This window comes from Pseudorasbora parva, chromosome 19, assembly GCF_024679245.1.
Source record: "Pseudorasbora parva isolate DD20220531a chromosome 19, ASM2467924v1, whole genome shotgun sequence".
Lineage (NCBI taxonomy): Eukaryota > Metazoa > Chordata > Actinopteri > Cypriniformes > Gobionidae > Pseudorasbora > Pseudorasbora parva.
The window spans coordinates 6,611,487-6,633,988 of record NC_090190.1 but is presented as its reverse complement, the minus strand read 5'-3'; the positions used below and the strand labels follow the sequence as shown (position 1 = coordinate 6,633,988).

The 22,502-nt window shown below is 39.3% G+C and overlaps 1 protein-coding gene across 17 annotated transcripts in view; it reads left to right on the top strand.

Annotated features, from left to right (window-relative positions):
- zmym4.2 (zinc finger MYM-type containing 4, tandem duplicate 2) overlaps positions 1-22,502 on the top strand; it is an 87,363-nt gene that overhangs the window by 42,580 nt on the left and 22,281 nt on the right. For 2 of the 17 annotated variants that reach the window (XM_067426549.1, XM_067426559.1), the window contains 18 exons: positions 2,211-2,326; positions 2,438-2,674; positions 3,283-3,433; positions 3,555-3,730; positions 5,337-5,505; positions 5,695-5,805; positions 5,943-5,983; positions 6,162-6,306; positions 6,448-6,557; positions 8,510-8,681; positions 8,786-8,992; positions 10,987-11,087; positions 14,343-14,472; positions 14,652-14,803; positions 14,895-15,009; positions 15,087-15,320; positions 15,389-15,512; positions 19,500-20,035. The exons of 13 other annotated variants lie outside the window; for them this stretch is intronic. In XM_067426549.1, the coding sequence (XP_067282650.1) occupies positions 2,211-2,326; positions 2,438-2,674; positions 3,283-3,433; positions 3,555-3,730; positions 5,337-5,505; positions 5,695-5,805; positions 5,943-5,983; positions 6,162-6,306; positions 6,448-6,557; positions 8,510-8,681; positions 8,786-8,992; positions 10,987-11,087; positions 14,343-14,472; positions 14,652-14,803; positions 14,895-15,009; positions 15,087-15,320; positions 15,389-15,512; positions 19,500-19,719 (2,711 nt within the window). In that variant the 3' untranslated portion in view covers positions 19,720-20,035. Of the gene's footprint in view, positions 1-2,210; positions 2,327-2,437; positions 2,675-3,282; positions 3,434-3,554; positions 3,731-5,336; positions 5,506-5,694; positions 5,806-5,942; positions 5,984-6,161; positions 6,307-6,447; positions 6,558-8,509; positions 8,682-8,785; positions 8,993-10,986; positions 11,088-14,342; positions 14,473-14,651; positions 14,804-14,894; positions 15,010-15,086; positions 15,321-15,388; positions 15,513-19,499; positions 20,036-21,047; positions 21,461-21,839; positions 22,220-22,502 lie in introns of those variants that run through there. 2 more of the 17 variants (XM_067426556.1, XM_067426557.1) reach the window with 2 other exon arrangements.

Sequence of the window (22,502 nt, the reverse complement as noted above, 5' to 3'; positions counted from 1 at the left end):
ATTTTTTCTAAATTAATATCATATTGTATCAAGTAGATAATAGTTCTAAACAATCTATTTTGTTTTATTTTTCCACTATATTACTGATATTTACAATAATGTATTGAATGTGATAGGTGTCTCTCACATTGTCCCACAGTAACATTAAAACAGTGTAGATTAGTGTACAATGTTTTATAATAATAATTTATTCTATTTATTCCATTTCATTAATTTAACATTTAATAATCGGGGCATCCAAATTATTTTACATATTTGAACATTTAAAAAAGGTACAAACTTGTCTCTTCTACTCATTTCAACTGACTTGTGAAAACTGAAACAAAACGCAAAATCAAAACGCGATTTTGTAAGAATTGAACAGATAAATTTACCCATCGCTCTGGGGTCCTTATAAGCGGACACAATTTCACAGGCGGACAGGATTTGGTGCGTCTCAATCAGCTCCCTAGTCTAGTTGTCAGGGCACTGATCAGGGAGTCAGCCCATTGACTTATGTCCTGATCAGTGGCAGTGCCCTGACTAGTGAACTATGGGGCAGATTAGACGCAGGGTTTGTTATGACCGCGGAACGCAGCAGTGAAATCACGAAGCACCACGACGCATGCGCGAGAATATGACGCAGATCCGCCGTTCGGTTCGGACCGGACATCAGAAGCGAGGAACTTTATTTACAAGCAGAGGAAGAGAAGACGCGCCGTAGCCAAGTTGTTGAATTCTAAACTGAATTCTACACATCTTGGCGTATTGGTCAAAATGGGGTTGCTAAAGTGTGCATTTCGTGGATGCCCGAACCGTGAGACTCGACCAAGTAAACGTAAAAGTGCGAATCCGCGAAATGAAAGGCTCACATTTCACTATTTCCCATGGAATGATTCTGTACGCTTGAAGCTATGGCTGCTGGCTGTCCATCGGGATGTTGATTTACCACTTCGATACGTCAAGCAGTTGAAATTGTGCGGTGCCCATTTTTCACCAGACGATTTCAAACCTAGTCAACGTCGAAAACATCTGAAATCAACAGCTGTGCCCAGCCTGTTTTTACAAAACAAAGAGGTAACGTTATGAGTGGAAAAGGGATAAAGCAACGATGCAGCAATGTAGTAACTGTTATATGATTTCAATTATTTTTAATGTTATAATGCTTTGGATGAATATGTAAAGTATAGTGTTTACTATATTACTGAGTTACTATATAATCTATAACTTATAGACTATGAATGATTAACCACAGCCCAGTCAGGAGGACCCCCAGTCAGTATTCCCACCTCATAGCAGTGTCCTACCAGACGTTAGTGATAGAAGTGAAAACAGTCAGAAGATTTATTTTTGCCAGCATATTTAGCTGGTGTAAGTTACACCAGTGAACCCCAGTTAAACCAGAGCAACTGCAGTGAGATGGACTTTGTAACAACGTTTTTATTTCCTTTTATGGGTCTTTCTTGTGAGTGTAAATCTACTGAATGTCATTGGAGACCTATCGGAAGCCTTTCAAGCTTTCAACTAAAATATATTCATTTGTGTTCCGAAGATGAACGAAGTTCATACGGGTGTGGAACGACATGAGGGTGAGTAATTAATGAGAGAATTTAATTTTTTTGGTGAAGTAGCACTTTAATAGAAAGTTTATGATCCATGTAATGCATCTTTATAGAATAAAATAATTTCTTTGTATGGGAGTATATTTATGGTTTTTAATACTCCATAAAAAAGGAAATTCGTCATTTGCTCACCCTCATACCGTTTCAAACCTGTATAAATAGAATATACCTATATAGATATAGAGTATATATAGAATACCCTGTGGAACACAGAAGATATTTTGACCAAACAATTAGACCTCATTGAATTGTATAGACAAACAACACTTGCACACTTGTCAAAATATCATCTTTTGTGTTCCACAGAAAAAAAGAAGCTCATACAGTTTTGGAATGACTTGAGGGTGAGTAAATGAGGATTTGTGTGTGTGAACTGTCTCTTTGATAATGATAACGACATGGCATTATAGAAGGTCATCCAGGCATCATAAAATCCACTGGTTTAATTAGTTTAGTCAACACTACAGTTTAATCAAATGTTTTTTTGTTTTGATCTTTTTATAAATTATATTTTAATGCAGTTAAAGCAATTTGACATTTACAACACTTTTTTTTTTCTTAGGGATGTTTAAGAAATGGTGCTTGTGTCTTTGTTGTCTTGTAAACAAGGTGTTCCAGTGGAATGTAGCAACTGCAAGCTGAAACTAATGCCCCAGTACCACATAGCCATGTCTGATGGATCCGTTCAGAACTTCTGCTCTTTTTCCTGTGTACTAGCATATAAGGTATTGTATTTTTTTATCTGGCACTAGTCTTTCTCTTTAGTATATTGAAAATGTTACATGTTAAACGATTTGAATGCTAATAGTTTGTATTGATTGTTTTGTTTGGTTCAGGAGTTCTTCAGTAAGAAAAAACCTAACAACCAGGTGAACGTGGCAACATCTACAAGCAGCTCCTCAACCATCAGCACATCTACCACAAAACCTGCTGCTCCCAAACCTGCATCATCAGAGCCCAGCTCCTCAACAAAGACTAGCGCTCCCAGTGGTTCAGTGCAGACAGCCACCAAGATCCCCTGCTTTCAGTGTCTGAACTCCTTCTTCCACAGACCAGAATTGCTGGAGTTTAAGGTACTCCTGTTCACTGTTACTTGACTTACTTGTTTTATTAGGCCAATTACAAAAACTGGGTTTTTAAGGAGTCAGGACATGAGAAATCAAATTTGCTATGTGTTTGTGACATGAGCTCTTTGTACTGTTAAACCATCATGGCTTAGAAAGTCATTATAAACAAAGCATTTATTTAATCAAGCTCAAAATAGGTAATTTTGATATTGCGGGGTCTGTGACATCACATGAGTAAAAACTCTTGCATATGCTGGCCTCCAGAGCAAGACATTGACAAATCATTATACATCTGGCCACATCCACGTCGTGTCAAAGGCAAATAGAACCCATAATAATCACTGACACTGTCTACAGTGGATACAATATATGCACACCGCGCTTGAGTCTGTCGACAACGGGACAAAAAAAGAATGTTTGCGTCCGTATTAAACGGCTTGTTTGTGTCCCTGGTTGATTGTTAATGATGGGTGGATGGATGGATGGATGGATGGATGGATGGATGGATGGATGGATGGATAGATAGATAGATAGATAGATAGATAGATAGATAGATAGATAGATAGATAGATAGATAGAGATGGCTTTAACCTCTTTTTTATCTGGTCTTTCAGAGGAAAATGTACGCCTTCTGCAATAATGCTTGTATTGAGGAGTTTAGAAGAATCAACAACATTGTGGCTCACTGTGAACACTGCAAGCTCAATAAATCTGTGACACTAGTGAGAAGGATAAACAAGGTCGACCGTTCTTTCTGCAGTGAGAGTAAGTTTAAGCATTAATATTTAATTTGTTTGGAACCGTTATTTTTTAAATAACCACAAATGTGTTGTTGTCAATTTGTATGTGTGACCTTTCGTTTGTGGATTTATTTATTTCTGTACAGGATGCAAGTCACTCTTTGAGCATAACCTGTTCAAGAAATGGGGGAAGAAACACTGTCGCAACTGCTTCTACTGTGACAGCAGCTCAAAGACTGTGGTGACCGAGGTCTTTGATGGCAAGCAAGAGGAGTTCTGTGGGAAAGATTGCTTATCAAAACATAGTTTATTAATCCGCCAGGTAATATTTAATATTTTAGCACGGTTTGTTGTTGTGGAGGGAAAGAGGTGGGAACAGACAAACTTTAATTATATTAAAATAAACAAAAGAAAGCACATGAAGAATTTGCGTGCATAATAAAACATAAACAAAACACAACGTAAAGTCCAGGCCTGGTCCTCTCTCGTTCTCCTCCTTTTATGCTTCAGTTTTGTCATCCTGCTGTCATTAATTCAAGTGCTAGAAAAGAACCGTCTTTTTTTAGTTTTTTTTATACTGTTGTCTGAGGTCAACCTATTACATTTGTGAAGTTTTTACGACCAAAAACATCATAACTAATAATAGGCTATTTTCTATACTGGTTTTGAGGTTCTCTCCTGAACGCTGGGTTTTGATGGGCGTGCTGCACTGGAGACTTGGAAGTAAATGCCCTTGGCTAGGATTGAATAAGATTTGCATATTTAATGAGCTTCTCCCCTGTCAGTTCAGTTCATATTAGAGAGGGATTGTTTTGAAACCGGGATGATTCTTTCGCAAAAGGGCTTGCAAAACGTCTTTATCAAACAAACACAATGATTCATCTCTCATCCACCCACGATTGATTTGATTTTTTCTTTATTACTTGGCCCGCCTGATTGGTTGATATAAGCCCAAACCGCACTCCCTTCAAATATCAAGTCAAGTCACCGGCCTGCCTTCGGGCTTATGTTTTTGTAACCCGCCGCCTGGAAGTCGCGTAGCCCCGGGACGTTGGGCTTTGTGAGCCCTGGCCCATATATGTTTAAGTCTGATGTCAAATCGCAATACTACCACATATAAAAATGAAAACACGTTTTACTCACATAACAGGTGTTGCACCATTTCTGTCAGATCCGATATAGAAGGCACAGCATTGTTTTATAATCTCAATATGTCCACAAATCCAGCATCGACCTGAGACTGGTTTACAAATGATTCCGCAGTGAAATGTAGCGAACAGGTGTACAATGTCTTCCCCACATGAGCTGGAACTTCATTAATAAAGTTCAACCACACATTCCTAATATTAGGATCCGAAGGAAGCTTATGCAGCGACTGTGTTCTTCCACAACTAGGGGCCTATTGCACAAAACTAGGATAAGGGATTAAGCCGGGATATCTTGTCATCTGTGTGCAAAATTTAGTTCACAGCTGTCGTGTAAATGTACCCTAAAGGCACACTCACACAATGAACGATTGCAATAGCGAAAGATAACTGTATATTAGCAGATAAATTGAGTCAGGATCACCAAGATATCCCTACTTGATCCCATATCCTAGTTCAGTGCAATAGGCCCCAGGAATAGCGCAATATCTTGCTATCTTCTTTGGCATGTTTATTGCTGTTGGCTGGCTGGTGCAATCAGAACTGTTTCACGAGTCGTTGGATGGGGTTACTAAATAAATTGTGTGTGTATATATGTATAAAGCTATTTGTTAGTTGTTTATTTACTTAGCTGTTCATCTATTTAGTTATGTAGTTATTTATTGTGTTTTTTCTTTAGTTATTTACTTATTGACCTAGTCATTTTTAGCCAAAATTAGTTACATAGTTTTACATAGTTTTAGTTACATTGATATTGTTGTTTCTGCTGCACAATTTTGACAGGAAATAAAGTGCTCCATGTGCAGGCAGGCCAAGAAAACGACAGAGACGGTGAAATGGCTGGGTGAGATGAAGCATTTCTGCAGCCTGCGGTGCCTGATGTTCTTTTGCAGTCTGCAGGGCATCACTGGAGCCGTCATTAAAGCTACAAGCAAATCTCTAGCCACACAGAGTATGTTCTCATTTATATTATCGTAGATTTCTTGGATATTTGGGTTGGTCTGCTTTTTTCTTACTGCTTTTATTTTCTCCATTTTTGGTTCATTCTGTAGATTCTGTAATTGGCTGGGGGTCAGTGTGGCAAATCCTAAATGTTTGACTTTCTTTAGTCTGGAGTCCTGCGATGTCACTGTCTCCACAGGTGCGACTCCAGTATCCTCTGCAGTCCCTCAAAGTACTAAAGAGGCCACACCAGTTATTGCCAGTGTTGTTTCACTTTCAAATGCATCTAACAAACAGCCAGATCCAAAAGGTGATTTAACCACAGAAACATTAACCCTTTAAACACTTGTTACACTGAACAGAACACTTATACATTACGCATATGATTATTGACTGAAATGCATTTTGTGCTCAAATCACTCACATTTAACCCTTTTGTGTCCTCAGGCTCAGTTCCAGCTGCTGTTACTGTAAAAGTTACAGAACATGTGAGTTTGTCAGGAAAAATCATTTTTTTACATCCATAGTCTTAAACATGAGGTTTTCAATAAAACTTGTATTTGTTGAGAGCAGAATCTGGATTCAAAAGGCTATTTTTATTTCAGCTATTTTTCAATGCATCTGATTTGCTTTGATCTGATCTTCTGTTCTTTGCTCTGCTCATAGAAACGTACTGTGACATCTCCTGTCTCGTCATCCCAAATCCTGAAGAATAAAGTCTCGCAATATAAAGCCACGCAATATAAATCCACAAGCAAAAACAAAGCCACGTCCTGTAAACCTCACACTACTGATGCTGAGACACAAATAGGTATTCACCAGCTCCAGCTCGTGACTGCTTTTTTAGCAGGCTTATTCTGGATGAATGTTCCCTACTTGTTTTCTCTTTTTATTAATCACAGAATTCGTTGCTGCAACTGTTGCATATACCGATATGTCTTTTGTCCTGCAGATGAAATGCCTAAAGTGATAGTGCTGCCTGTGCCGGTGCCAGTCTATGTGCCAGTTCCCATGCATCTCTACACCCAATACGTTCCACAGGCTGTAGAGCTTCCACTTCCGGTACATCTATTCCCTACTCTTCCTCATCCTCACCTTCCAAGTTTCTTTAGGAACAGAATGCCACAGATGTTTAAAAATGCATCTAGCCTGGTCTATTCCTTTTAAGCATGTTAAAAGTAGACATGTATATCCGGGCTCTTCTCCCGGTAGGGTGCGCGCGCGTGACTAGAGGCGAGAGAGGAAATGCACGCCCATAAACACTCCGCCGCGCTCCACTTTATTCCTATGGTTGACGTTGAGCGACTTCAATGCTTCAGCACAGCATTCCGAGAAGGCAGCGCTGCATTTGAACCGATTTGAACGCAGAAATGACGGGAAGCTTCACAACATCGCTTCAGTCACGTCGCAAAGTAGATCTCCACCGTTCACTGCTGTCAGGACTTTACCAAATCATACCAAAGAAGTGTGTTTTTGACGGAGCGGTCCCAGCGATAAAGGTTCAGTCCTGCTTTGGAAGTAGCCGGTGATTAAAACTGCTTCAAATGTCTATGCTGTTGTCGCGTGAGTAAACATCAGTAAACGACACGATCGCGTGCTTCGTCATTCAAATGCGCTAACGGACTCCATTGTTGTTCTCTGTATAATGTTACACTAGTCTGACGTGCAAAACCGTTTTGCTTGCTACTGCTAAGGTTTAGTCGCGTACAATAGTCCATAAACCGAATCATGTCCTCATAAACTGCGAGTAAAGACACACAAATGATGACAGGCCACTAAATACAGTACATACCACAGAGACGGACGTCCTGCTGTTGCTGTTTCTCCTGTTCAATTTATTTCAGCCTCCGAATGATTCTGGATCATATCTATTAGCTGAGATCGATAGCCATGGGTTTCTCCACGCTTGAGGACGTCACCGCTTTGCGCGCTTGTCATTCTTTAGCTCCGCCCACACGATACGCCTCCAGGCGCTCGTTTTTTTCCGGAAAGACTCGGTACAGCCCATATTTCTTTTATAAATATAATAAAACTAAAGACTTTTCAGAGATATGAAGGATGTAATACTACTCTATAGGTACTCAAGATTGACATGAGATTGACTGAAACTGAGTGTGTGTCTCCCCCCCTCCCCTTTAACACTGCTGACCCATGAGGTAATTGTCAGACAGGAAATACAAACGTCGCCTAATATTCATGGCCTTCAAACATGGCTTATCATTTGAAACACGAGTAATATCCTAATGTTAGCAACTTTACATGGCTGCCACTCTTAACGGTAATGTTAACCTACATAGTGCTGTCAAACATTTTACCAAGACGCTACTGAAATTTTAAAGGGGGCATAACACACAATTTGTCAATCTCATGTTAATCTTCAGTACAAATAGATTGGTATTGCATCCTTCATATCTCCAAAGAGTCTTAAATTTTATCATATTTATAAAAGACAGAGTAAAAGACAGCGCTTGTACCGATTCTTTCCGAAAATAGCCGAACTCGTGGAGGCGTGCAGTGGATGCACCTAAAGAATCTTAAACATGAGGTTTTCAATAAAACTTGTATTTGTTGAGAGCAGAATCTGGATTCAAAATGCTATTTTTATTTCAGCTATTTTTCAATGCATCTGATTTGCTTTGATCTGATCTTCTGTTCTTTGCTCTGCTCAGAAACGTACTGTGACATCTCCTGTCTCGTCAGCCCAAATCCTGAAGAATAAAGTCTCGCAATATAAAGCCACGCAATATAAATCCACAAGCAAAAACAAAGCCACGTCCTGTAAACCTCACACTACTGATGCTGAGACACAAATAGGTATTCACCAGCTCCAGCTCGTCAGACACGTTTCTGGTTTGCAAAGACAGAAAACGCCACGCAGCTGACACGCAACAGAAACGCCACGCAGCCAGTTAATGGCTTCAATAAACTTGTGAACTAGAAAAATCTTTAGTCAGGTGCAGCCCTAGTAGTTTTGTAGTCTGATTATGTAACTGTGGCTCTCTTTCCCTTTGCAGGTTCCAGTGCCCTTGTTCTTCCCCACGACTCTGGACAGCGCTGAGCACATTGTGAAGACCATTCAGGAAATCAAAGAGAAGATCCCTGATGACCCTCTGGAGGCTGAGCTCATCATGATGGCAGAGATGGTGGCTGAGGATACAGAGAGGGAGAAACACATCACATCTAATGGTATGGAACATTTGAAGGTTATGGTGTTTAGGCTGTTTACTAAATCTGCATATGCACATTCAATTGTTTTGGTCAGATATCTTTTAAAGCTTTTTGTTACACAGATCAGACTGGTAACATTATGGAGGACCTCGATTTTGAAGCCCTTTCCAGCAATCTGAGTTGGGAGGAGGATTCTGTGTCTTCTGCTCAGACATGGGATCAACCTCCAGAGCCTGAAAGGCCTCCTCCATCCAGATCTGCCACACAGACCCCCGTCTCTACCGCAGCAGAGGAGCCACAAATGGACCTGGAGGCTGATTTCCCAGTCGGTAAGAGCTTCTAGGTTAACTCTTTCCCTGCCACAGTATTTTTTTTAAGGTGCCAACCAGCAACAGCGCCTCCTACAGCATAACAGGGAAACCACATATTTCTAGCCTGACAAGCCAGACTCACATCAAGATGTTTGGTCTGGAAACTCACCATTGATAGGGCTCAATCCGAGGGGCGGGATAAACGGTTGTCTTTCAAACTCCCTCTGCACGCGATAGGATAGCGCTATCACTAACCAGAGCAACAAAGGTGAAACAGAGCTCGTTGATAGATTAAACAGTCGCCGTTTCCGGTCGGCAAAACTCTGAACACATCTTCCCTTTTTAAGAATGACTTCAGTGCCGTTCTTTTCTCAGAGAAAAGCTTAACTCCAGTCTTCCAGAGTCGCGGTAAAAGCTGATTCGAAAGACCGCCCTTCGCCAGTTTCTGTGTTTACTAGAAGCACGCAAGCTCAACTCGGCCGTCGTCATTATGGCCCCGCCCACCGACTCTATACACGATGTGATTGGCCCGGCAAAAGTTAGGGGAATACAGCTCAGAAGGGTATCGAGAGTTCCTAGACGACACTCGCGGGCAGATTAAATTTGCTGCCGCTTGGGTGCGTCTAGATTTCTAGGCATTTCTGGAATAATTTGTGAAAAAATGTCCATTGACATTTACAGGATTCTCAGAAGTAAAAGTTGTTATAGTTGGGTAAGCCTGTATAGCTGTAAACATGAGAAGGCAAATATCCATATTTCCATTTGCTTGAATAGCAAAAGGGGAAAAAAACCTGTCATAATTTCAACAACTAGGTATCTGTACCTGAAGCCTAAATCCGATTTCGGAAAAGCATGGAAAATTATTAGAACATTCTACTGAGCCCCTTGCTGATGTAGTTGGTTACATTACAGTTCAACAAATTTCACTTATTGTAAAGATATTAAAGAGTGATGATTAACTGAAATCACTGTGATTTTGAGTCACTTATAACGTGCATTTGTAAAAGCAATGCCTTAAATATCTTTCCAAACATGAAGCATTTATCATGTATAATAAATCAAAGCATTTCAATCTTCTGTTTAATTAGCTCACAGATAGTTTGATGTTTATAGGGATTTCCTTGTCTGGCTATCACCAGACCAAGTTCAATTTAATATCAAACATTGGTCTAGGGAGTCTGCTCTGTATTTTCTGCTGTTCAAGAGCCGGGATCAACGAGCATAATTCAAATGACTTGGTACGAAATTGGATAGTCTTTCAACCAATCAGAGCACAAGAGACATGATCAACAGGCAATGACCCATCACTTCTCTATCCGTCATCATGTTAAACCCGCCAATAGCTTGCCAGTTGGATAAGCCAGTCACCGATTGGTTCCTGCAAAAGTGTAACACAAGCTGTAGAAATGAATGTACAGGTTAACAGACTTGAGTTGCAGGGCGAAATCACATCGCCGGCAGATCAGGCTGAGTTTACCCAGTCTAGGGATTTCCTAGAATGACATAGGCTTTTGTATTATTGTATTGCAGCGCATAGTTGCTGTACCCTGCGCGAGAGCTCCCTCTGGCTTGCAGATGGAGCAGCATTTACAACTGAAAACCGTCTTGCTTCACTGAGAAGCTGTGCATAAAATAATTGCATCTTTTGCCAAGTTGCATGCAGTTTAATTGCAATTAACCATGCAGCCCGCTTGTTGAAATCATCTAACATAATTATCCAACCATATAAATGCGAGAGCAAGCAAAAGCAATAAAAAAAAAAAATCTCCCACCTCATTTTTTTAATCACCACCATATCCTATTAGAGTCTCTGTAGAATACGTAATTTCCTTTCCAAACATGGTATTTGGCTTCAGCCATATCCATAACGTTCCAAAACGGGGAAGCAAGATAGATTACGTTGGTATATATTGTGTATTACATTGTATAAAAAATAACTAGCTTTACGATGTGAGGACGGGTTTCCATAGTCCATAGTTTCAACAGTCATATTTTATCCTTTCACATTTCAGAAAGCATTGAACTTCTCAGAGAACAAATACAAAAAGATACTGATTCTGGCAAACGAAGATCTCGCAAGAGAGGAAATGATGGCCACCCTCAGAAGAAAAAGGTAAGAACAGCTATAAAGCAGCATTACTATCATAGACAGTAAAAGAAATGGACAGAGCTATCCCATTGACTTCAACGGCGGAAAAATGAGGCCAATCGGAGGCACTCACTTCCTGATTTCCAAGAGAGGAAATGATGGCCACCCTCAGAAGAAAAAGGTAAGAACAGCTATAAAGCAGCATTACTATCATAGACAGTAAAAGAAATGGACAGAGCTATCCCATTGACTTCAACGGCGGAAAAATGAGGCCAATCGGAGGCACTCACTTCCTGATGGCTGAGCGAACTGCGCAGGCTCAGACTGAGCTTGACGACGTAGATGTGACATAAGCCTCCTGTCTGACAGTTGTAGGTCTTCTAGTAGTTGTGGAAAGTGAAATCTGAATCACTTTGTTTAAATATATTCTCCCGTTGCTTTTGGCTTACCATCGGCTTCTCCCCATTCTTCTCCCTTGACTTTATCGGAGTCACGTTCCCCCGACTGCCTCATAGACAGTAAAATATTGTATCTGAGCGTCTCCTCAGGTCTATACGGTAATTTCTCAACTGTGCGACAGAGTCGCGTTGGTTATGACGCAATCGTTAGCCTATTTTTACAAAAACAGCTTCTACGGGGCGATAGTGTAAGATACAAGGTAATGGAGCCTTTTATGCATTGTCGTGTTTCTTTATAAATAAACAATGGACAAATGGAGTCTTTAAAAGCCTCAGATGTAAAGTTATTCACTGTCAAAGTGACTCAAAAATGAATGGGAGTCAATGGGATGCTAACAGCAGGTGATGCCTTGGTTAGCAATGTCCGCCCCTATGGGTGGAACGCTTTCCGAGTGCTAGATTACCCCCTTGATTATTATTCCTCACCTCCAGCCAAACTGGCCCCATGATTTTCATGATGCGGAAAATGTGAATTTCCGGTCATGGAAAAAAAGGAATTTACTGTATACTGGATGAATGAACCAAAAGTAGGGCTGTACACTTAATCAAACCTCAATATGGACTAGTGTGTGTGAATGCTATTGAAGTGTGCATATTCTGTGAGTCTCTGTGAGACATTGACTGCGTCTGGAATAGACATGTGCCGATTTTCGATAAGGCGATTTATCACGATAATGAATATGCACGATATTGTTATCGTGGGCACTTTAAAATATCGTAAATAATAATTTATTAACAATTTATAAAAAAAATTATAATGCACTCAAGAATACTTTGCCCATCAACCGTATAAATGCTCAACGCTGCTGTATTCTGCCAAAGGGACGCGCTCAGATATAAACAAGCCCAACGTGCGTTTGCACACGACTGAACCGGTGAAGGAGACGCGCTGCTGAAGTGCCGCTCAGTGACAGCAGAGGGCGTTGATGAACTGCAGAATGCAGCCGATTACCCCGGAAACCAGCAAACAAACAAAAAAAACGTGTATAGTTTTTAAAACAGCCATTCGTTTTTGTAATCTCAATGTTGTTCATCACAGCACCAAATACTTAAAGACTTAATAGGCTATTTATTTTCAAATTTAAACATTTTTATGTTTTACTCTGGACTACAACATGCCCTAATGATTAGAACTGTTCTAATTATTTGTTATTGTTCAGTATAACTTTGAGATACGACTTCATTAGTTAACATGTTAATTCTAGGGATGCACCGAATGTTCGGCAACCGAAATTATTCGGCCGAAAATAGCCAAAAAAGCACTTTCGGCATTCGGCCGAATAAGTAAAAAGGCCGAATAATTTTTGCCGAACAATGACGTTTTTAATGACGCGATCAAATAGTAACCCACGTAGAGTGAGAGGCGTGCGCTTTATGCAGCAAACATGTCAGCTGTGTGGAAGCACTGTTTAGTGCTGCATCTCATGTCATCGATGAGAAGAGGAACCGACTTTCATGTAAGAAAGCAGAGAAGCTACTTTTCATAAAGAAGAACCTGCCACTTTTCCTGAACAAGTAGGCTTATGTCTAGGACAGTTATTTATTTGTTGTGGGTTCATCCACATTTTTTGCACTATTCAATGCACATTTGTTGTTGTAGACATACAGAGTTACATTCTTTCAGCAGTCAGTTATAAGCCTAACATAGGCTATTCAAGAAGGGGGGCTTCAAAGATGGCCAAATAAAAATATATTTTTTATTTTACTAATTATTTATTTTAAGTTATGTTGTGCTTAGTTTGTATAATATCTGCTGGAATGTTAAAAAAAAGTTCAGTGTTAAATAAATATTTTGAAATTGTATTTTTTTATTTGATTTATTTCTCTGAAAAGCAACACAAAATAGTAAAAAGTAAAAAAAAATTGTAATGGTAAAAAAATTGCCAAATAAATGGAAAAAATGCGAAACACCGTGTTCGGTATTCGGCCTTCGGCCAAGCAATTCATTATTATTCGGTTTCGGCTTCGGCCAAGAATTTCATTTCGGTGCACCCCTAGTTAATTCATTATTACCAAACTGACAATGAAAAATACTTATAAAGAATTAATCATTTTATGTTAATTTCTTAGTTACTTTTTAATAACATTAAAATCAAAATCAAAATAACTTTTTTAATGGACCTAAGATAAAACTAACAATGATCAGTATTTCTTAACTAACATTAACAAAAACATTATACTTCTCTGTACCAAATGTAGCTATTGCTCAATCTTAGTTAATGCATAAACTAATGAGACCTTATTGTAATTTGTAAGCCTACCTGTTGTTCTTTATAGCCTAATTCTTTTGCACTTTAATCTGTTTGAAAATTGTACTTTTACAGCTCTGAAAAAAATCAAGAGACCACTTAACATTGATTTCTCAAGAGGGGTCTCTTATTTTTTTTTCCAGAGCTGTATATATTTTTGGTGCATTATTGTATTTAAGTATTCAGTTATTTTTGTTCTTACAAAAATAGTTCTTAAAGCTGTTATGCTATGGCAACACTTTTTTTTTGCAACTTATTTCAATATCGTGATAATATCGTATACCGTGATAAGACTTCATCAATTAATCGCAACATGAAAAATTGATATCGGCACATGCCTAGTCTGGAATTAATTATTGGAATTAATATTTAGAAAATAAACCCAGTGTATGAGTTTTGTGCTTAGATTAAAGTGGAATAATTTTGATTAAATGTAAAAAGAAGACACTTGTGATTTTAATCATTTTTGCTCAAAATAATCGTGATGATCAGTTAAATCATTAACATGCAGCCCTACCCAATATCATTATGGAAAGCTGAAAGTCTGATTATTATGTTTTATTGCCATGTAGGGTCATAAATGTGCATCAGCTCATCCAAACAGCCTCTCCACACTGCAACACGAGTATGGTGTCAATGCCTGGAAGGACTGGCTGCGCTGGAGGAACGCCCAACCCAACATGGAGACTCCCAAATTTGGCTGTAGGTCTCATTTTGGGAATTAAATGTTGTATAAAGCAAACTAAGTTCTAAGGTTCAGATGCAATACTGGACCACATCTCTTTGGCTAAAATGTAACTAATATAGTTTACTTGGGAGACAGACTTTTTAAAACATTTTAGTGCCATTTAAACATTAAATGTCCTTTTTATTATCCGTAGCACTAACCATGACAATTAAGGGGGACCTTTTGAAGTGTAGCACGGCTGAGCTCAGCTACGGCCTCAGCAAGTTCATCTCTGAAGTCCGTCGACCCACTGGAGAGAAGTACAGCCCTGACAGCATCTTTTACCTCTGCTTAGGCATCCAGCAGGTGAAACGACAAGAAATCACACAGAGTGAACACATTCAGTCATGTTGTATTTAGTTTGTTTGAGTGTCGCTCTCGTCATTCATGTTTACAGTACCTGTTTGAGAACAATCGGATGGAGAACATCTTCGCAGATGTCTTCTACACCAAATTCTGCCATGAAATGTCCAACATGCTCAAAGGATGGAAACCAACTATTTTCCCCAGTGGTGAGTAATTTAAGACACCATCACGAGACTGGTGTGTTTCTCTGTTGCTCTTCAAACACCTCTGTGTGTTTGTACAGGTTACGTTCATTCTCGTGTGGAGGAGGAGTATCTGTGGGACTGCAAGCAGCTGGGAGCGTTTTCACCCGGCGTGCTGCTCAACACGTTGCTCTATTTCTTCACCAAGTTCTTCAACTACAAGACAGTGGAGCAGCACCGTAGCCTGTCTTTCGCAAATGTCAAATGCTACTCTCGGGGGCCAGCTAACAGCAAAGTATCCTACCTGCGTTTCTATCCCCCGAAAGAAGACGCAGGTCAGTGGTCAGTCATACTTTTTTATAGTTTTTTTTTTTATTGTTACTTATTAATTTGTCTAATTTAGATGGTGTCCCTGTAAAGAAGAGGAAGAAGGAAGATGAACGGCAAAGGGTGCTAAAGATACGGCAGAACTCAGACAATCCTCTCCGATGTCCCATCAAGCTATACGAGTTCTATCTCTCAAAATGGTATGTCAGCAGTTTGTTTAAAGTCAGCATAAAACAAATTGCAATAGTTTTTTCTTCCCTCTTTTGACGCACAGCGCATGCGGGAAGTATTCACAGGACTGCACTTCAACTACATTTTATGATGTTACAGCAAAATAGATTAAATTCATTATTGTCCTCAGAATTCTACAAAACATACCCATAATGACAATGTGAAAGAAGCTTGTTTGAAATCTTTGCAAATGTATTAAAATTAGATTACCTGTATATGAGTATTTTTTGCCGTGACGCTAAAAATTGAACTTGGGTGTTGTCTGTAGACTTCTCAGACAGGATTGTATCAAGGCATGGATCTGAGGAAGGGTACAGAAACGTTTCTGCAGCATTTTAGGTCCTAGTGAGCACAGTGGCCTCCATCATCCGTAAATAGAAGAAGTTTGGAACCAACAGGACTCTTGCTAGAGCTGGCTGCCGGCCAAACTGAGTGATCGGGGAGAAGGGCCTTAGTCAGGTGACCAAGAACCTGATGGTCACTCTAACAGAGCTTCAGCATTTCTCTGTGGAGAGAGGAGAAACTTTGAGAAGAACAATCATCTCTGCACCAATCAGGCCAATATGGCAGAATGGTCAGATGGAAGCCACTTTACAGTAAAAGGCACATGACAGCCTGCCTGGGATTTGCCAAAAGGCACCTGAAGGACTCTGACAATGAGAAACAAAATGATCTGGTCTGATGAAACAAAGATTGCACTCTTTGGCCTGAATGGCAAGAATCATGTCTGGATGAAACCATGCACTGCTCACCACCTGGCCAATACCATCCATACAGTGAAGCATGGGGGTGGCAGTATCATGCTGTGGGGATGTTTTTCAGCAGCAGGAATGGGGAGACTAATCATGATCAAGGAAAAATAAATGCATCAATGTACAGAGACATCCTTAATGAAAACCTGCTCCAGAGCTCGCTAGACCTCAGACTGGGGCGACGGTTCATCTTCCAACAGGACAACGACCCTAAGCACACAACTAAGATAACAAAGGTATGGCTACGGGACAACTCTGTGAATGTCCTTGAGTGGCCCAGTAAGAGCCCAGACTTGAACCTGTTTGAACAGTTCTGGAGAGATCTGAAAATGTCTGTGCATCAACACTCCCCATCCAACCTGATGGAGCTTGAGAGGTCCTGCAAAGAAGAATGGAAGAAACTGCCCAAAAATAGGTGTGCCAAGCCTGTAGCATCATAATCCAAAAGACTGTAATTGTTGCTAAAGGTGCTTCAACAAAATTGAGAAAAGGTTGTGAATAATTAGGTAATTTATTTATTTATTTTTTCCAAAAAATACTTTTCACATTGTCATTGTGAGGTAGTTTGTAGAATTTTGAGGAAAGTAATGAATGTAATCAATTTTGAAATAAGGCTGTAACATAACAAAACATGAAAAGTGAAGTGCTGTGAATACTTTCCAGATGCACCGTATATCTGCGTGAAACCACTTTAGAAAAGAAAGAAGAGTGGAAGAGAACTTGATGTCATCCTTATTGAATTGATTGGATTGTTGAAAGTTGGGCGTTGCAAACTAAACTACAGGGCGGCAGAGGCTCAGTGGTTCATGTAGATTGTCTACAAACCGGAAGGTTGGTGGTTCAATCCCTGGTTCTTCCTGACCAAGTGTCGAGGTGTCCATGAGCAAGACGGCTAACCCCAGCTGCTCCCGAAGAGCTGGATGGTGCCTTGCAAGGCTGACACTGCTGTCGGTGTGTGTGAGGCAATATGTAAAGCACTTTGGATGGCCATGGGTCTATTTAAAGGTTATTTAAATGCAGTATATTTACCATTTATACAGGCAGATTAAATTGGATATTTAGTCCCACTCTCAGCTGATATTTATGTCAAAGAGAACAGATGCCATTGTGATTTTTACATTCATTAAAAAAATGATATGGATAATCCTAAATACCGCAACATTCTGTAAAAAGGTACTTTTTGTTTTGGTGTCTCCTACAATAGGTTTACATGCATCAAAGCTCCCATATATATATATATATATATATATATATATATATATATATATATATATATATATATATATATATATATATATATATATATATATATATATATATATATATATATATATAATATGTCTTGTTCAAAATAATAGCAGTACAATGTGACTAACCAGAATAATCAAGGTTTTTCGTATATTTTTTTATTGCTACGTGGCAAACAAGTTACCAGTAGGTTCAGTAGATTCTCAGAAAACAAACAAGACCCAGCATTCATGATATGCACGCTCTTAAGGCTGTGCAATTGGGCAATTAGTTGAAAGGGGTGTGTTCAAAAAAATAGCAGTGTGGCATTCAATCACTGAGGTCATCAATTTTGTGAAGAAACAGGTGTGAATCAGGTGGCCCCTATTTAAGGATGAAGCCAACACTTGTTGAACATGCATTTGAAAGCTGAGGAAAATGGGTCGTTCAAGACATTGTTCAGAAGAACAGCGTACTTTGATTAAAAAGTTGATTAGAGAGGGGAAAACCTATAAAGAGGTGCAAAAAATGATAGGCTGTTCAGCTAAAATGATCTCCAATGCCTTAAAATGGAGAGCAAAACCAGAGAGACGTGGAAGAAAACGGAAGACAACCATCAAAATGGATAGAAGAATAACCAGAATGGCAAATGCTCAGCCAATGATCACCTCCAGGATGATCAAAGACAGTCTGGAGTTACCTGTAAGTACTGTGACAGTTAGAAGACGTCTGTGTGAAGCTAATCTATTTTCAAGAATCCCCCGCAAAGTCCCTCTGTTAAAAAAAAGGCATGTGCAGAAGAGGTTACAATTTGCCAAAGAACACATCAACTGGCCTAAAGAGAAATGGAGGAACATTTTGTGGACTGATGAGAGTAAAATTGTTCTTTTTGGGTCCAAGGGCCACAGGCAGTTTGTGAGACGACCCCCAAACTCTGAATTCAAGCCACAGTACACAGTGAAGACAGTGAAGCATGGAGGTGCAAGCATCATGATATGGGCATGTTTCTCCTACTATGGTGTTGGGCCTATTTATCGCATACCAGGGATCATGGATCAGTTTGCATATGTTAAAATACTTGAAGAGGTCATGTTGCCCTATGCTGAAGAGGACATGCCCTTGAAACGGTTGTTTCAACAAGACAATGACCCAAAACACACGGGCAAAGTCTTGGTTCCAAACCAACAAAATTAATGTTATGGAGTGGCCAGCCCAATCTCCAGACCTTAATCCAATTGAGAACTTGTGGGGTGATATCAAAAATGCTGTTTCTGAAGCAAAACCAAGAAATGTGAATGAATTGTGGAATGTTGTTAAAGAATCATCGAGTGGAATAACAGCTGAGAGGTGCCACAAGTTGGTTGACTCCATGCCACACAGATGTCAAGCAGTTTTAAAAAACTGTGGTCATACAACTAAATATTAGTTTAGTGATTCACAGGATTGCTAAATCCCAGAAAAAAAAAATGTTCGTACAAAATAGTTTTGAGTTTGTACAGTCAAAGGTAGACACTGCTATTTTTTTGAACACACCCCTTTCAACTAATTGCCCAATTGCACAGCCTTAAGAGCGTGCATATCATGAATGCTGGGTCTTGTTTGTTTTCTGACAATCTACTGAACCTACTGGTAACTTGTTTGCCACGTAGCAATAAAAAATATACTAAAAACCTTGATTATTCTGGTTAGTCACATTGTACTGCTATTATTTTGAACAAGACTGTATATATATATATATATATATATATATATATATATATATATATATATATATATATATATATATATATATATATATATAATATAATCATTCCTCAGGCTCTGAAATAGGCTGGTCAAGGATTTAGTCTCTGTAGTTTGCTTTTACAGATGGCCCAGTCTGTTGTGATTTGGTCTACCACTTAAAGCATTATTTCTGAAAAAGCATAGTAAGGGCACTTTAATTAAATGAGTCATGGTGCATTTTGTTTCTTCCAGCTCACCAGGCATAAGAAATCATGCAACCCAGTTCTACCTGAGCCCTGAGCGTTCCTGCGTACCCAGCAGTCCTACGTGGTTTACAACCACCTCACTGAGTGACGAGGCTCTGGACAGCATGCTCACACGCATCCTAACTGTCCGAGAGCTGCACATGGAGATGGACAAAACGCCCAATGAGACGGATTCAGACAGCGACTCTGACTTTCAGCACAACTGAGAAAACCTCAACACATTCTCTTGGCTATTGACTTTAGTTCTGAATGCAGTAACACGTTTGCCATTGGGCATTCTTGTAACTACAAGAAGATTGTAAATAGAAAACATGCAGTTAAACATCAGTGGGACTATGAATCACCACCCTTGTATTATTTTAAAACACTAAAGACATTGACAGCATCGTTCCAAAAACAGATTTTGAACTTGTTGTTCATGGCAAATCATGTTGGTCCATATACAATGGAATGTTTCTTAAGTTGGCTGTGGATAACTCTTGATATATTTTTTTTTAATTAAAAAATGAAACCGTAAGTCAACACCATGGTTGATTATTTTCTCTTTGAAACTGCAGTGAACCATTGACAGTCTCAAAAACACGGTTTCAAATCACTAGTGTTTCTTACATAAACAACCGTATCCAATCACATAAACATGTGGGTGGGCTTTAGTATAACAGGTGCTGCTCATATAATTAAAATATCAAAAAGTTGATTTATTTCACCAATTCCATTCAAAAAGTGATTACTTAAGACCAATACAAAGAAAATATTTTAAGAAATCTTGGCCAACTGATAAGTACAAACATGAAAAGTATGAACATGTACAGCACTCAATACTAAGTTGTGTCTCCTTTTGCCTGAATTACTGCAGCAATGCGGCGTGTCGGCATGGAGTTTGAGAGCCCAGGTTGCTCTGATAGTGGCCTTCAGCTCTTCTGCATTGTTGTGTCTGGCATATTGCATTTTCCTTTTCACAATGCCTGATAGATTTTCTATGGGGTTAAAGGGTTAGTTCACCCAAAAATGAAAATTGTTATCAATGGCTCACTCTGTCGTTACACATTCGTAAGACCTCCGTTCATCTTCGGAACACAGTTTAATATAGTTTATATTTAGTCTGAGAGCTTTCTGCCCCCTCCATTGAAAATGTACGGTATACTGTCCATGTCCAGAAAGGTAATAAAAACATCAAAGTAGTCCATGTGAGATCAGTGGGTTAGTTAGAATTTTTTGAAGCATCCAAAATACATTTGGTCGATTAAAAAAAAAAAAGCGAAAACTACAATGAGGCAAGGCTGGTCCGAGTCTTGTTCTTGTGTCACGTGACGTGTGGATACAGAAATTAGTTAATTCCCCACAAACAAGTGCGTAGTTTTTTGGTTGTTTGTTTAGATCCGGTTTTGTATTTAATTTTTATTATAACAAATATTCATATATATTTTGTGGATTTTTTTAATACCTATTTTTATAATAATAATATATTTTTTTATAATAATAAACAACCTGCAGTCAATAACACGACTGGCATGGCAACTATGGTGACGCTGCTGACGTGTTATCTTGTGCGCCCGAGCTTCGTTTACAATCTGAGGGAGACGCACGCTGTATTCAACATTTTTTACATTTTGGTATTGCTACAGTTTTATTTTTTAAATGGTGCGTAAGTGTGCATGTCGCGGATGTGATAATCGCCAAAGACGACGACCAAGACGTAAAAGTGCAATACCACCGCCGACAGATGAAAGGATTCAGTTTTTCTCTTTCCCGGTTAAGGACCCAGGGCGACTAAAGCTATGGCTGCTATTTGTTCAGCTAGATGTGGATTTACCTCTTCATTTCGTCCGTCAACTGACATTGTGCAGTGAGCATTTTTCGCCAGACGACTTCAGACCGGGTCTGGGAAAGAAACGTCGAAAACTGAAAAAAACAGCTGTGCCCAGCCTGTGTTTACCATACACAACGGTATGTGTGTGAGCAGTATAGTGAGATCGTGCAGTGTTACTATTACTATACAGTTTATTCAAATTGCTTGACCTCTTAGTTTTATTAAAAATACTTGACATGCAAAATACACTCCCGTTTTTTAGAAATAGGGCTTATTCAACATCTTTCCTACATTTAGATATGTGGCATGCATTTTTGTTTCAGTTCATGCAGTGCTCTAAAAAGTGATAATAAAAAAACCCGCCTAATTACTTCGTGGCCTGCATATTCACAACGAATACAAATACCGATGCAGATTAAGTTTAGGCGATTTCTATTGATTTGGGACTATATTATGGGGAAGCACAGGCGAAGCACTGCTACTTGGGCGCAAAGATATTACGCAACACATCCGAAATCCCCAAACTTCCGTCAACACACCGGCATGACCTGCACCGACTGTCTTATCTTTTGAATTGTTTATTTTGAGAAGTTACAGCAAACATGGCGATTACCTGCGTGGTAAAAGGTTGTGAGAACAAGCAACGGACATACACTAATGTAATGTTTCACAGAATTCCATCGAATGTGGAACTGAGAAATAAATGGCTAGCTGTTCTGGATATCTGTACTTCAACGCCTCTCTACAAAATCAAACAGTATCGTGTTTGCGAAGAGCATTTTGCACCGGAGGACTACTTTGAACAAATGCTATATGGGCCAAGAAAGACGGTACTACGTCTGAGAGATACGGCCGTCCCATCCATTTTCAAAGCACATGCAGAGCAAAGTGCACATGTAATTGCTTTTATTACTCTTCCTTATGTTACTGTCTGTTTTTTTCGGTTGTTAGATAGTTGCTGTATATAGACTGGGATTTCATGTGCTGCGCTTAAATAGCTAGTGCTTCGCCTGTGCTTCCCCATAATATAGTCCCAATCTGTCTAGGAAATCGCCTATTCTTAATCTGCATCGCTATTTGTACTCGTTGTGAATATTCAGGCCACAAGAAATAATTAGGTGGTGGTTGTTTGGATCATTTTTACTCATGCTAAGTGGCAACATAGGATTCCATTCATTA